The 14,082-nt window shown below is 38.4% G+C and overlaps 1 protein-coding gene across 1 annotated transcript in view; it reads right to left on the bottom strand.

Moving 5' to 3' along the window:
* Nucleotides 1-14,082, bottom strand: part of LOC112942494 (cytosolic phospholipase A2 epsilon-like) — a 29,151-nt gene extending 15,069 nt beyond the window's left edge. Inside the window, exons 1-5 of the mRNA XM_026033443.1 lie at nt 14,035-14,082; nt 12,672-12,743; nt 4,626-4,698; nt 1,295-1,431; nt 301-432 (exon numbers count right to left, since the gene is read on the bottom strand). Coding sequence (XP_025889228.1) covers nt 301-432; nt 1,295-1,431; nt 4,626-4,653 — 297 coding nt within the window. The 5' untranslated portion in view covers nt 4,654-4,698; nt 12,672-12,743; nt 14,035-14,082. The remainder of the gene's footprint in view (nt 1-300; nt 433-1,294; nt 1,432-4,625; nt 4,699-12,671; nt 12,744-14,034) is intronic.

Below are 14,082 nucleotides of genomic sequence, written 5' to 3'. Positions count from 1 at the left end.
ACAACAATCTCCGAGTTCAAACCCAGAAAATAAAACAAGGATACTTCACCAAGAGAAATTACTAATAGCGACTTCCAGCTTTCAAGTACCTGTAGCCAAAACAGACTGCTTCAAAGAAGATACCACAAAGAGTGTTAATAAGCATAGCAGAGACATCAAAGGACGGCAGAGCAATGCAATGCATGGGCTAGTAAGTAGAAGTACATTATAATTTATAGTTTAGGCTTGGAAATTCAGGTGAGCTTGCACTCTACAGCTCAACCCGTGAGATCTCATAGACACCAATCTGACAAATCTCACCTTTGGATCATGCTTAAACGATAGGAGAACTGTCCTTTCAAGTGGAATTTTAGAAATATCAAAGAGTACGGAGAGAAGAAGGTCATCTCGAGTAGCAAAGTCCTCATCATACACAGTTATCTCCAGCACATTCTGGGAAGAGAAGAAGGTTTTTACAGTTTCTGCAATCTGGAACCTGTTACTGGGTCCATAAAAGAGTCTTGGGGATGTGTGTTAGAAGTGGAGGAATTAGGTACCCTACTTTGAAGAAATGTCTTGTAAATCAAACATCGATTCCTCCCCCGTTCAGCTTAATTGCCATGAGTGATGCATTCATAGTATCTATATGGCAGCTTAGTCACCCCCCTGCTTTGATCTTGCACTATTTCATAAAAGCCTCTAGTTTCCTTAAAGTGTCAGTCTTCCCCACCATGTAAAGGGGAGCTTGCTGCTCTTTCACATAGTTTCTATCAAACTCTGAAGAATCACTGCTGCTTAAGATCTAAGGTTTACACTCCTATTTCAAGTCTGGGCCCTGTGATTATACCTCTACAAGCAATTTAAACAGCGCTGGTAAACATTTCCCGTATGGGAACTCAATCCACAATTCTGCTAAGCTGTTTGCACAGTAATTTATGATGTGCTCTCTCTTAAACAATTTCTGGGCACAATTCAAGAGGCAGATAGGACCAACCACGCACAGTTCCAAGTAGGCCGGAAGCTGTTGGGAGCAGCGTGGCAGTAGCTGTTTAGGAAGACAAGAAAGCCTGGTAGTCTGGATATGGCTTTTTTCATCTTCAGCTGGCCTCAGTGCCAAAGCGTGGCTAGTTTAACCTGATTTAATAACATTAATGCGGCCCCAGAAGCCAAGCAGACAACCTTCTAGCAGAAAGTGATCTAAAAATAGTGTTGATTTTTTAGTGTATTTGAATTACTTGCATTTAAAATTGCAAAAGACAGAAAAATATGTGTGTGACCGAAAATCTTCAGGCAGCTACAACAGATGGCTGTTTACCTTGACCTGGCTCTGGATTCTGTAGTAGAAAGTCTCATTCCAAACTGGGTTGTTGGAATTTCTTACAGTCTTGGTGCGGGACTTTTCACAGGTAGCAGTAGGCAACCACAATGTCACATAGCAATCAGCCTGGCTTACTGAATAGGGAGACAGAACAATTGTTGATGTAGCAAAGTAACTAGTGCTACATGACACTTTCTTCTACTTTCCCATCACTCTTTTGTCTTAGTTTTCTTCCTCATACTTTCTTCCTGACTTAGTGAGTCAAGAGGAAATCTCACTTTCAGCAGAGTTGATCTTTTTCTTTCCTTAAAGAACAAACATCCTACGTGAAGGAAAAAGACTCCAACAGGCTCCCTTCCTACTCTGTCAAAATTCCAGATGCTACCCCAATGGCATTTGTTTCCCCTACCCTGCAACTGTGCCACACTCAGACTGAAAGCAGGAAGAGGGATAGTGTTCCATGTGCGGGAAGCTGGATGCAGACAGATGGCAAGACAGGTTTCTCACACACTGGTGATTGTTGGAATTGTGATTCCCAAGGACGTGACTGTCACTTCAAGACACTTAGTTTGCATCCTGGTCCCTTCTTATAGCCATACTTTGCATTAACCTTTTGGAGACATACCCAGAGGTATTTAACATTCCAGTGGGCACAGATGAACAACCAGCAGCATCTGCTTATTAGCAGATGATGTGGAGACGCAGGTCCAGACGCAGCAAGGTTCTAGGAGGCTGTTTGAAGCAACTTTAAGCTGCTGACTGGTAAAATCCAAATCACTGGCTGCTCACCCTAAACGTCTCCCCAGAAAGTGCAGGTTTAGCCATCCTGGCAAGTCTGGCTGTCTTACACATATTTTTGCCTCGTTTATACACACAGGTATTTTCCCTAAAAGAGGCACAAAGTGCTCTCTCCTTGCTAAGGAACTGGAGATCTTCATTCCACTTATAGACTAGTTAAGACCTAGATTTATGACTGCCCTTCTTCTGTCCTAAGACATTATGTTTAATTATGTACAATATGTCAAATTCTAGCATGCATTCTTGTGCTGGATATTTTAGGAAAGGTTCAACTGAAAGAGTTTATTGCTTTCCCATTGCAAAAATGACAAAAATAAATGTTTGGGGATTTTAGAAATAATGATAATGATGTAAAAGAATTTTAATGCAATTCTACTATATGAGCTAGGTTTATCACCTACAGATCAGTGACTACTTCACTGATAAAGTACTCTACCAATGTGATTTGTCATTCTTGTGTATCAAATGTACATTGCAATACAAAACATATCAAACAATCCTTAATTATATGAGTAGATGTAGTTAAACCAGTCAGCTGTATTTAATTCAAAGTATTTCTTCACTTCTGTTTGCACAAGCGCTTTCTACAACCTAGTTATTTGTGATTTTGTCTTACCATCTGACATGCAAACAAGCTTAAGAGAGTCCTTGATTAAATGTTTCTGGTTTATTCCATCATTACACATGTGCTGCAATCATGGACAGGGAGAGGTGTGCAGATACAGAGAATGCAACCCTATGGCATGACCTGGGATATGGCTAGTGTATCTCTCACTCTGAGGTGTGACATAGGAAGTCCCCATAGAAAAATGTGATACCAAGGGTGTTGCATCCTACACCTAGACCAAACCTAGACTTTGGTCTTTTTGGTGACACTGCTGGTTCTACACCCACCATTGCTACCTGTGCAGAACATTAAAATATAATGTTGACATTAAATCACTTCTTGGTTACAAAGGTGAGCAAAATTCTTTGTTCACACGTGAAAGACACTGCATAGTATTGTCTTTGGTGATAGTAAAATGATATAACATTTTACTCCTCTTTAGAGAGTTTAGTTCTAGTCACTAGAAGCGTGGATCATGTCCTAAAATGTTCTTTGAGAAATACCATTACTCACTGTATTATTATCTGTGCACTGAGGTTCACATCTGTCCCTGGTAGGTTCTGGCTCTCTAGCAAACTTACTTGCTTTTAAGTTGCAGGTATCAAATGGTAATACTGCTCTACTCTACTCGCTTGCACCAATGTGTTCCCTGGCTCTTCCAGTGCAGGGACTATGTTGTAGATTGCTACAGTTCAAAATGAAAAAGGAAAATCAAGAAAGACTGCAAATTTACACCATCTCCCTTCCACACTCGCCCCAGAGCTACTTTCTGGATGCTTTTACTGGTGGTTACATAGCTGTACTGAGTCAAAAAATAAAATAAAATAAAATAAAATAAAATAAAATAAAATAAAATAAAATAAAATAAAATAAAATAAAATAAAATAAAATAAAAAAAGAACTGTTAACAGGTATATTTTGTTTCAAATGCATCTCATTCCAGCATATAGGAATAATCCATGTTCTTTATTTTAACAAAATAGGAGTATTCTCCTTTCCTGCTCATATCACTTTCCTGCTATCTGACTCACACATCTGCACAGTTACAAGAATGCTACACGAGCTTTAGAAGGGTCAAGAATTTCAGACCTCCATGAGCACCCTTTTTGACAGTCATTGCAGGGTAATTGATAAACAATAACATCAGCCCCATGGTAATGATTTTAGAAAGTTCTTTCTTGCTTGTGCTCAATACATATTTAAATAATTTAAATGTCAAAGCATTGGCAAGGGGCAAACTGGGAATAGGTTTCTTGGTCCATTTTCGTTTGCTGTTAAAGTTTGCTCCATCCCTCAGGTTCATTTTTGCTTTTAAGAAACTAAACTTAGAGAATTTTGAAAGTATGTCTAAATTCATGAATCAGACCTTTGATAGGTATTTTAGGGAAAAAAACATAAATTTACTGGTGGGTGTAGTGGTGTATTTTTCTTTCATCTATACAGGCCCCAAATTTTACTTCCTCTGTATTTACCCTCAAATATTATTGACTCTTAAAGCCAACCAGTACACAACAAGCACTGAAATAACATGCAGTTTAAAAGCAGAAATGTAAATAAGTTTTTATAAAACTACATCATGGATTATTTAAGAAATGCTTTCAAGCGTTTGCTATATAATTATAAAAGAAAATATGCTGCCTGTACTCTCAGATACGGCTTGACTTCTTTTGAACAATGTGATGTCTTCTTGCTATACACTTATTCATTATCCTCTTAACTTTTTATCCTCACAGAATTAAGTAATCCCACCTTTCATATAGTTGGTTATTTAAAAAATAACAATGTAATAATATAAATCTAGTTATTTTGATATGTCCTATGACTCAACCAACTTTTTTTTAATGTAGAATGTTTACAATATTTTGTTATTCTCTAATCATTTTCAGGAAAATGAAACATTTGTGGGAACCATAATATACTTACAAGCATCCCCTCGTTGGAGATTTCTCATTCTTATGACTCTTACAGTGAGCAAGTAGCAGGGAGATGATTCTATCTGGAGAAGAACAATACGGACTATGAATTAACCTTCAATGGAAAAAAAAAGCACATAAGCAACCTAATCAAATGCTGTAATACAATAATATAGTCAGTAAAATTGTGTCAGCTTTCTCATTGTTTTGTGGATGAAAATCTGAACAAAGCAATCTAAAAACACAGTGGAAGAGAGAAGACAGCTCAGTAGTCTGCGCCATCTGAGCAGGAAGAGGATTTAAAAAGGCCCAAGAAATATAGAGATATTTCACATGAGCAGTCTTGAAACCTCCAACAATTTGCAGTTTAAGGACTTTCTAAGGCTGTTGTGTTTTCGTTATATGTGACATAAAATTCAGCTGTTTAAGAAGCCTTGTTTTGTTTTTAATGTTTTACTGTGTTTTCCTCCAAGAGATTGGATTGATCTTTATAGCAGAAAAGAAAGGGATGTCAAGTGATACTGAATGCTAGATACTTACTCACTCCTATACTCTGAAATTGTTGAGATTATCTCCAGAACATACTTACAATAAGTCTCCAGAACAGAGCAAGCACACTGACAACCACCATGATGGAGTTGTCAAAACTTTAAGTTTTGACAAAAACTTAAAGTTAAGATCAACTTAATAAACATCTGTTAGGTCCCACCCCATTAAAAAGAGCTATGCTGAGAATGTCTGTTGTGGTTAACAGACCTCAGATTATTGAGAGTCTGAATGGAACTCTATAGTTAATTATGGGTACGTGGTAAACTAAAAACTGAAGATAATTTACAGATAATTTAGGGACTAAGGAATTAGATATGGGATACCTTCAGGGAGAAAAGAAAAAGAAATCCAAAACCAAAATTCTAAAAAATTGAAGTGTCTAATTTCTTTTGACTTCTTTGAATATCTGAGCCATAATCTGGCAAAAAATAAGTCTCTTCAGATTTTTGCGAATGCAGGAGCCTCTTCCTATTTATTAGGAGAGGATAATGTGATTTCCTTCTTCTAAGTAAGGCAATTTCCTGCAGGTTCATTTCAAAAATTTGTCTGTAGTGGTATCTGCAAAAGGCTACTCTAACACAGCTCATAAATAAATCAGCATTTCCTGTGACTGTGAGACACAGCCATTTCCTCACACTCCTAGAAACATTTCAGCCTGCATAAGGGGTTACAGCAAAGTCCTTTAAATCATTCTTTTTGACAATTGTTATTTTTATCAGCTGATTTCCTCTCATTTAGGAGCATCCTCCTGTTTCTATAAAACTTCAGAGACTTCCTAGAACAACTAGAAGCAAGCAGCCAAAGTAGATGCAAAGGCAGATGAAGAATGGCTGAAAGAACCTCACTTAAAACAATACACTTATTTTTGCCAAAATTCCTTTTTTTTTTCTCTCTCTCTCCTTTCCTTCTGGTAAGAGGATTAATTTTCAACTATGAAGACAATTAGGCCTCTTTTGGTACAAGAAACTATTTTCTCTCCTAAAGCACTAAAAATAATATTTTTGCTGAGATCTTAAATTGTTCTTGCTGCCTTATCCATGAGCCTTAAGAATGCTTTTCTTTCTTTTTGCTTCCTTTTGGTACTTCTACAGGTCATTCACCCTCAGCAATCCCTCTGCCTTCAGTTTCACATGTTTTGGAAGGAGTGAAAATGCTAGAGAAGCTGCAAAATATCTTAGTAAAATAGTATGTCCTCAGTGCTAGTGCAAAGACACTTGTTCACATTTCAGAAACAGTATAACCATATTAATGCACGTCTCCACCCAGTTAATTAACCCATCCTCTCAGCTGGATAATTAGCAGAGGTGGATCACCACACTCACATGCTAGGAATGAGCTCGGGCACCTCAGAGCTCAGCATCTACCCTAGAAGGCAGAAACTCATAGCTCAGTAAGATTTGTATAAGCAACATGGCAATTAATGCAACTGTTTATCCCAAGAGAGCCCCAAGATTGCACAAGGTGCCACCAGCTCATGGACTCGTTCCAGCTGTGCTTCCTCAAGCAAGTGGCCCTCACACTTGAGTAAGAACTAATGGATTCAATATTTGCCAAGGAGTTTGAGATTCTTAGATAAGAGACATTATGAAAGCACAGCTTGTTTCTTTTATAATCATTATTATGCAACTGCTGCCATGTGGTCACCCTTGCTTCCTTTATAACATCTTTCAAATGTGCTTGCTGTACTCAAAGAAATCTGGCTTGGGGAAGTCAACTCAAAGATGTGGGTTTCACAGAAAGCTTCCCAAAGTGTCACCAAAAAATCAGGAGATTCATAGAAGCTATGCAATTCCAGAGCTGTGCTTCCACTCTGGGGGAGACGCATAGCCCTTTAGTCAAGGGAAGGAAGCAGCCAGATACTGGCCATCCTGCACCCAGCGGCCAGTCGACACAGCACAGCTCCCTGCCAGGCTCAGCCCTGTTGATGGGGACACAGAAAACTGCAGGTAGAGCACAAGTCATGAGCTAGTCAAGCCTCCTTAGTTCCACTGCTCCCAGGAGGATTTGCTATTTTAATTAATTCCAGTAACTTATTCAAAAAAAAAAAAAAAGAGGAAATGTATTTAAGTAGCAACCTGGACTATCATAACATGCTAGATAGAATCTAGTTAAGCAAGCAAAGAAAATATGAAATAGGTATGCTTAAAACAAAGAATAAGTTTTGTTTTTCTGTTCGCTTAAAACCTATTATAACCTCATTTATGAAGAAGGACAACTGCTGTGTCATCATGTTCCACACAGCAGGAGTTTTTAATACACCTTGAATGAAAGATGACCCCAAGCAGATTTCTGTCTTGGGGGAAACAAGGATTTACTGCAACACCTATTTAGCTCTGTCATACTGTAACTTTGCTTTTGATAAAATCAAACCTGATGTGTTCACTCAGACTGATGTACTGATATTCTTCCTGTCTTCCAAGTTATTTGCATGTGTGCTATATGTACACATGTATATGGTAGCATAACAGCAAGCAATCGACCATGCTCATTTGCCGGGCGGGTATTAGCAGAGTGAATATGCTAGTTGCTCTCTACTTCAGAGAAATCAAATGATTTACTGGGCTTTTCCAAATGACAGCTACACCACACATAGGGCAGAATTCACACTCTCTTCTTCCACTTTTCCACCACTTTCCACTGTAAAAAACAGTATGATATGAAGCTAGACAACAAGAGATGGTATCTCCACTCTCCGAGAGATGGTATCAATGATTCCAACTTTCTCCCACTACCTTAGTACGAAATTCAAACACAATTTTCCCCATAGAGAGCACTTTGGGGATTCCCGGTAGTCTGCATTCCATGCAGTCCATCTATTCCAGCCCTCAGTAAAGTCATGCTCATATTCAGATGTAGGCATGTGTGGCATGCAGCTATCTTGAAATGCAATGGTGTGAATGCTAGAGTGGTTCAACTCTAATACATCCTGTCACATCACAAGTGGCTATTGATCTCCCAAATGACATATCTCTCTAATGAGAGGAGAGCCCATGAGGTGAAAGGATCATCTCCATTATATTTTCCTCTTGCCTTTAAAATGCCTTTTTCGGCTTCTTGGCTTCTTCATCTATCAGAATTTTTCAGCTATTGTTAGCAGTATCTTCCCAGCTTGCCAAGGCAATGCTACAGACACTCACCATGCAAACTGTAGATAGTTGCAGTTTCTCAGTTTTATGACAATGTAGTCAAATATGTGCTAAGTTGATTAATATTTTGCTTCTCAGTTTTATTGCCCTGTTTTGCTGCTTGCTTAGCAGACTATGGTAACTGTTTTCCCAAGGCAGACAACTTACTTGTGCAGCTGATTCCAGAAAGGAGAATTTGCACTACATATCCTGGGGCAGCCTACGCATCCCAAGTCTTGATTCTTGCCCTTTTTAGTCTATTTATTTCAGAGTCATTATAACAGAAACAGAGTGCAGAGATCCCGAAAATCACCTTCAATGGCTGTGAGAGTTGATTTATCTTTTCAATAGTAGAAAAACACCATTTCTACCAAGTAAGCTGAAATATTTTTTGTTATTTATGAACACCGAGGAAAGAACTTCCTCTCCACCTTTTCTGCAGTCACCTATTAATTCTACTTATACCCATTTGTATGTCATCTGGCATAAAAGCCACCCAAAGATGATGTTCATACCTTTACTAATGTCCCCCTGCATTCCTGACCCTGAAAAGCATTCTGCTGTGATGAGGTCACTCACAGGATGTCACATAGGCACTCCTGTCTTCATCTTCAGGTGCCAATTTAACTAGATGGTAGCCAGGCACCAAATCAAAAGAATCAAAATACTTTGCTGCTGACAGGGTATCTAGAATTGGTGGTGTGCAGAGAGGTACCCATCTTGAGCTATCTGTGAATGACCTTTCCTTAATGAATGCGTGTCCTCAAGTTTCTACCAGGCCTCTTTGCAGTTGTAATTAGGATGCTTCAGGCACTGAAAAATCACTCAGTTAAGCCATGTCCCTGCAAGCGGTTGAGTTTATCTCCCACCACAGGAGAAGACATTGTGGCACGTTGCACAGGTTAAACACAACCGATTGCTGCGTTTGATCATGTTGCTGGGGATCTTCCTCATTCCCAACAAACCAAGCCTCCACACCGGAAAAACAGCAGCTCTAATTGCTTCCTTCCTTTGCCTCCTACAGATGCACAGGTTGCAGCACCTCTCCTGCTCACAGACTGGTCTGTCCTGGTCCCCGAGAAGCTCAGATGTGCCAGCTGCACTGATGACTGCTGCTAGGCTGATTTTCGCAAGCTATACCTCTTGCTGCAGGTCACAGCAGCTTCTTTTGATCAGGCCTACTCTTCACCAGAGTTACACTGATTTTGGTCCGGTATTTGTGACTTCAAATATCTCCATAGTTTAGCAGAAACATTCCTTTCATGTATATAGCCATGGTAAGCCTGTTTTCAGCAGGGAAAAATTATCTGTGCCCTGAAGAGCACGACAGATATGTATGTAGGGCCCCAATTAGAGTGTTTTTCCATCATTTCTTCTTCATACATTCCTTCCTCATACATTTATCCATCAGGGGACTCTGAATACCATCCAGAAATATGTCTGTGCACATGATTTCTGATTCCCTACTTATATTAGCATATTTCCAAAAAACAGAATTTCAAATACTGGTTGGCAAAACATTGATACTCTCAGTGCATAGTGATTGCATCTTATTTTTAGTAATGATTAACATTGTGCTTTTTCCTTTTCTTTGTTTCTCCAGATGTTTAACAAAGTGTTCTTTTTTTCTTATTTGAAAAAACAAGTCTATTTGAAAACACATCACATTAGGTTGTGCATGCAAAATTATTTCTATATGCATAATTTTAGTCAAGGGAATAGGACAGTCAGTCAGTGAAAAGCACCATCACAGAATCACAGAGTGGCTGAGATTGGAAGGGACCTCTGGAGACCCTCTTTTCAACACCCTCTTCTCAAGCAGGGTCACCTAGAGCATGTTGCCCAGTACCTGTCCAGACAGCTTTCGAGTATCTCCAAGAACGGAGACTCCACAGCCTCTCTGGGCAACCAGAGCTCAATCATCCTCACAGTAAAGAATCTTTTCCTCACATTCAGAAGGAACTGCCTGTGCTTCAATTTGTGCCTGTTGCCTCTTCTACTATGGCTGGGGGACCACTGAGATCACTACAGATTCCCAGGGAAATCTTAGAGTCTATCTCAATGTAGGTGTTTTACAGTTTTGATGTCAAAGGTAGCTCAGATAAACCTTACTTCAAATTTAGGAAGTAATCTCCTCTGGTTTTGAGAGATTCCTTGTTTGAAGGAGGCACTTGATCGTGCAACATTTGGGCAGTCTACATTTTAGGTAACCTCATACCACCATTTGAGAGACGCTCAGAAACACTTCTGCAACTGAGTGAAACAATTGACAGTGGAACTACCAGCCCTGCTGGGTTCTGGCAACCACTGTGGACATGAGGATGGCTCAGGAGACATCACGGCCTCCTGGACAAACAGAAGTGCCTGCGGCTGAGCCTGGAGCTAGTGTTGCTGGAGATGCTGCCCCTGGAATTTAAACAGTGATGCCTGGAATGCCACAGCTGGCTCTACCTGCTACTGTAGTGCAGGAAAAAGTACCAGTCAAGATTTGAATAACATTGATTTTTTTTTTTCGTGCAGATATAAATCAACATGTTGGCATAAAGCATGTTCAGTCACTATAATATACTATGATGTTTCTAACAGTTGATGCACCTTAGGAGGCAGAGACTCTCATATTTAAGTCTTCTTAAGTTTCAATGAGAAAACATTTATGCTTTGGAGAGCAAGACTGAGCAGGAGATAACTGTGTGCATGTGTCCTTCCCACACGACATGATATGCTGCAATAACCAAGTCGTGATCATGCATGCACGTACAAGACAGTTGTACGGTCCGAACACAGAAGAAAAACTGTGACTTGCAGTGTCCAGTGCAAGAGCAATAGGCCTGCCCATCGTCAATGGATTTTCATTAATTTTTTGGAACTTTTGCAGTTCAGAAGTGTTAAAAAAACAGGTATTTCTGTGAGAAACAGATGCAGCAAAGTGATCTAGAAGATTATTATGATTCCACACGTGTAAAACGTTGCTTTTGGTCCACTTCTGTCACATCAAGCTCCTCTAGATTTCACCACTCCTAATTGTATTTAATCTAAAGCCATCTCCAGAGCAGATAATGGAAAAACAAACACCTCACTGTGCAGGATTAAGAAATGGAAGTGAGACTTCACTGTCATATACATAATTATCATTCATAACACAGGAGTTCAAAATTCTTTGCTTTCTCTCTTTATGATTTTAGGTTCCTTTCTTCTTTTAAACATGAGGCATTTTATTAACAATCTATGGATTCATTGCTTTTCAGCCTGTTTTTACTGTCTGCAGAATTCCAATACCCAGCCTAAAGCTTTGATATCTCCAAAATCTGGAGATGCTGAAGATTGTATGTTAAATATGTACAAAGCAAAAGGACTCCAAATTACTTGAACATTTCCTAAGGAAACACAACAAAATCTTTTAATGCCATTGATCTAGACATCAAGAAATTAAGAAAAAAATATATTTTCAGTATTTTTACTTATTCACATAGGCTTTGTGCTCTTTAGTGTTTGCATTTATCCATTATTAGGCTTTCTATTTTATAATAAATTTCTTGATGCCTATATTCTACTAGAACTACCTACATAGATACATGCTCACTTTCTTGCCAGTGTATAGTATCATTGTAGTATTATTTAGGCTTCATTTTGTTGATGATAACTCATCTGCATGTATTATGAACCAAATCTTCATAGAATCGTTGAACTCAGACTTCTTGTCTCAGACAACACAGTTAGACATGAGTTATATCATTTTAATTTTCCTAATTCTAATACAAAGCAATGCCTGTATTTACTGCACAGATGGCAAGGAAACAGGTTTACGAGATTCCTCTAGTTCAGTAATTTCTAACAAAAATAAACCTGTGACTGGTCTTCTTCAAACACAAGAAATAGCACTTGTATATGCAAACGACTCATTTCCCTGAATCCTCCTGGTACAGTGGTAGAAATCAGGGTAATCCAGGCTCTTTAACAGCCTTGCACAGAATGGTAGGCTAGACATTACCTTGTGAAAACTGTATACATCACTCTTGCTTGCAATCCATTCAGTTACAAAAAATACTGTGGAATGCAAAAAACACACTCATGGGTTTTTCTTTGCATATCACAGAATCACATATATTTGCATATAATGGAGAGATTAAGACAGGAGATATTCTGTACTCTTCTAATAATAAACAAAAGAAAAATACAGCAAACAATTCTGATAATCACAAACATGAATGGAACAAAGTTATCCAAACAATAAACTTAAGGGCGTTTCCCTTGCAACACTTGAATGGCTGCCATAATTATTTATCTCTTCAAACTGCTGGTTAGCAGCCAGTCTACCTGTGCCTTCTTCCCTTTCAGTAACCAAAACCCATAGCCCTTTCTCACTCAGAATTCTCTTACAATACCTTGAATTCACCACTGGCTCCTTGAGTATTTTCTCTGTTTCCTTCTTCTGGTCCCAGAGGAAAGTTTTGGTCCTGATGACAGAAAGCAATGATAAATGGTAACGTTCAAACCACAACAGTTTTTCTAGGGTAGATTATAAATTTCTATTTATAGTAACTGCTGATGAAACCCCAAGTATAGTGGCTGGTGGTTCCCTTGTGTTGCTGCCCTCATAGCAATGAGCAAATCACCCAGTGGTTCTGCACACACAAATGTTACTGGGTATTATGGTGCAAAACCCATATAAGCAGTACGGTGTGAACTAAGCTATTAGGGAAGGAACCGTTTTAGTTGCGAGACACTTAAAAAAAAAAAAAAAAAAAAAAAAGCCTCTATATTTTTTCTGTCAATAAAGGTTTTCAGTCTGCTTTAAATAAGATTCTTTGTCTATCAGCTTCGCCTCTGAGGAATAATTAACTCTAGATTAAAAATAACAACAAAAGCAAACAAAACAAAATCCCACAGAATCTCTACTCCAATGAAATATGTTGCAATTGTAAAAAGATTAAATATAACATTTCAATTACTTTCGGGAAACAGAAGAACAGAAGTTTAAAAATATTTTCAAAATGAATGATGCTCCTATGTGATATGCTTCATAGAAAATATAACTACAAGACAATCCCTATGAAAAATACTGAATTTTTTTTTCAGAGTCCTTCCTGAAACAATGTGCCTTCACCCACAGAGAATAATGCTGTGCTAAAATTAAATGTAAGTCTTGAATCAAGTCAAGGACTGCCAAGTGTAAAATTCAAAATAAAATGGAAATATATATTTATATAAAATTAGTAGATCTATCAATCAAAACGTACTAATATATCATCAATAGTGATAGAGAAGTATTTGATTTTAAACAAAAATAACATCTGATTACGGAAGAACAAAATGTCTACTGAAAATGAACCTAATCTTTTTTTTTCTAAAGAAGTTTGAAGTTTGGAAAACTAGAATTAGGCTGGCAACTTGCTCCCCTGTCATCTTCAAGTTGTCTCCCTTCTCTCTTCTTTTTTTAGACTTTCTCCCCCCCCCCCCCCCCCCCCCCCTTTTTTTTTTTTTTTTTTTTTTTTTTATTCCCTTCGCCGGGCCTAACTGCTCTTATTTCACCTAAAAGCTGAGATTTCTGGCTCCAGAATAGTCAGGAGACCTTCTGCTACAGATCTCAAAGAAGAGAGCACTTCAGCTTAAATTCCTTGAGGCAGAGACATTGCCCAGTCCCATTTGAGTTTAAGTATGAACAGTAGCTTGTGTCTAAATATAGGATTTTGTTTTCTGTCCAATGTATCTCAAACATAACTTAAACTCTTAAAGCTATTTTCTTACCTGTGGTGCTTTGGTATGTGATGCTATCCTGGCCTTTCCTGCATCCTT

This window comes from Nothoprocta perdicaria, unplaced genomic scaffold (genome assembly GCF_003342845.1).
Source record: "Nothoprocta perdicaria isolate Ctin4 unplaced genomic scaffold, notPer1 scaffold_129, whole genome shotgun sequence".
Taxonomy (NCBI): Eukaryota; Metazoa; Chordata; class Aves; order Tinamiformes; family Tinamidae; genus Nothoprocta; species Nothoprocta perdicaria.
This window is presented reverse-complemented; position numbering and strand designations above follow the sequence as displayed.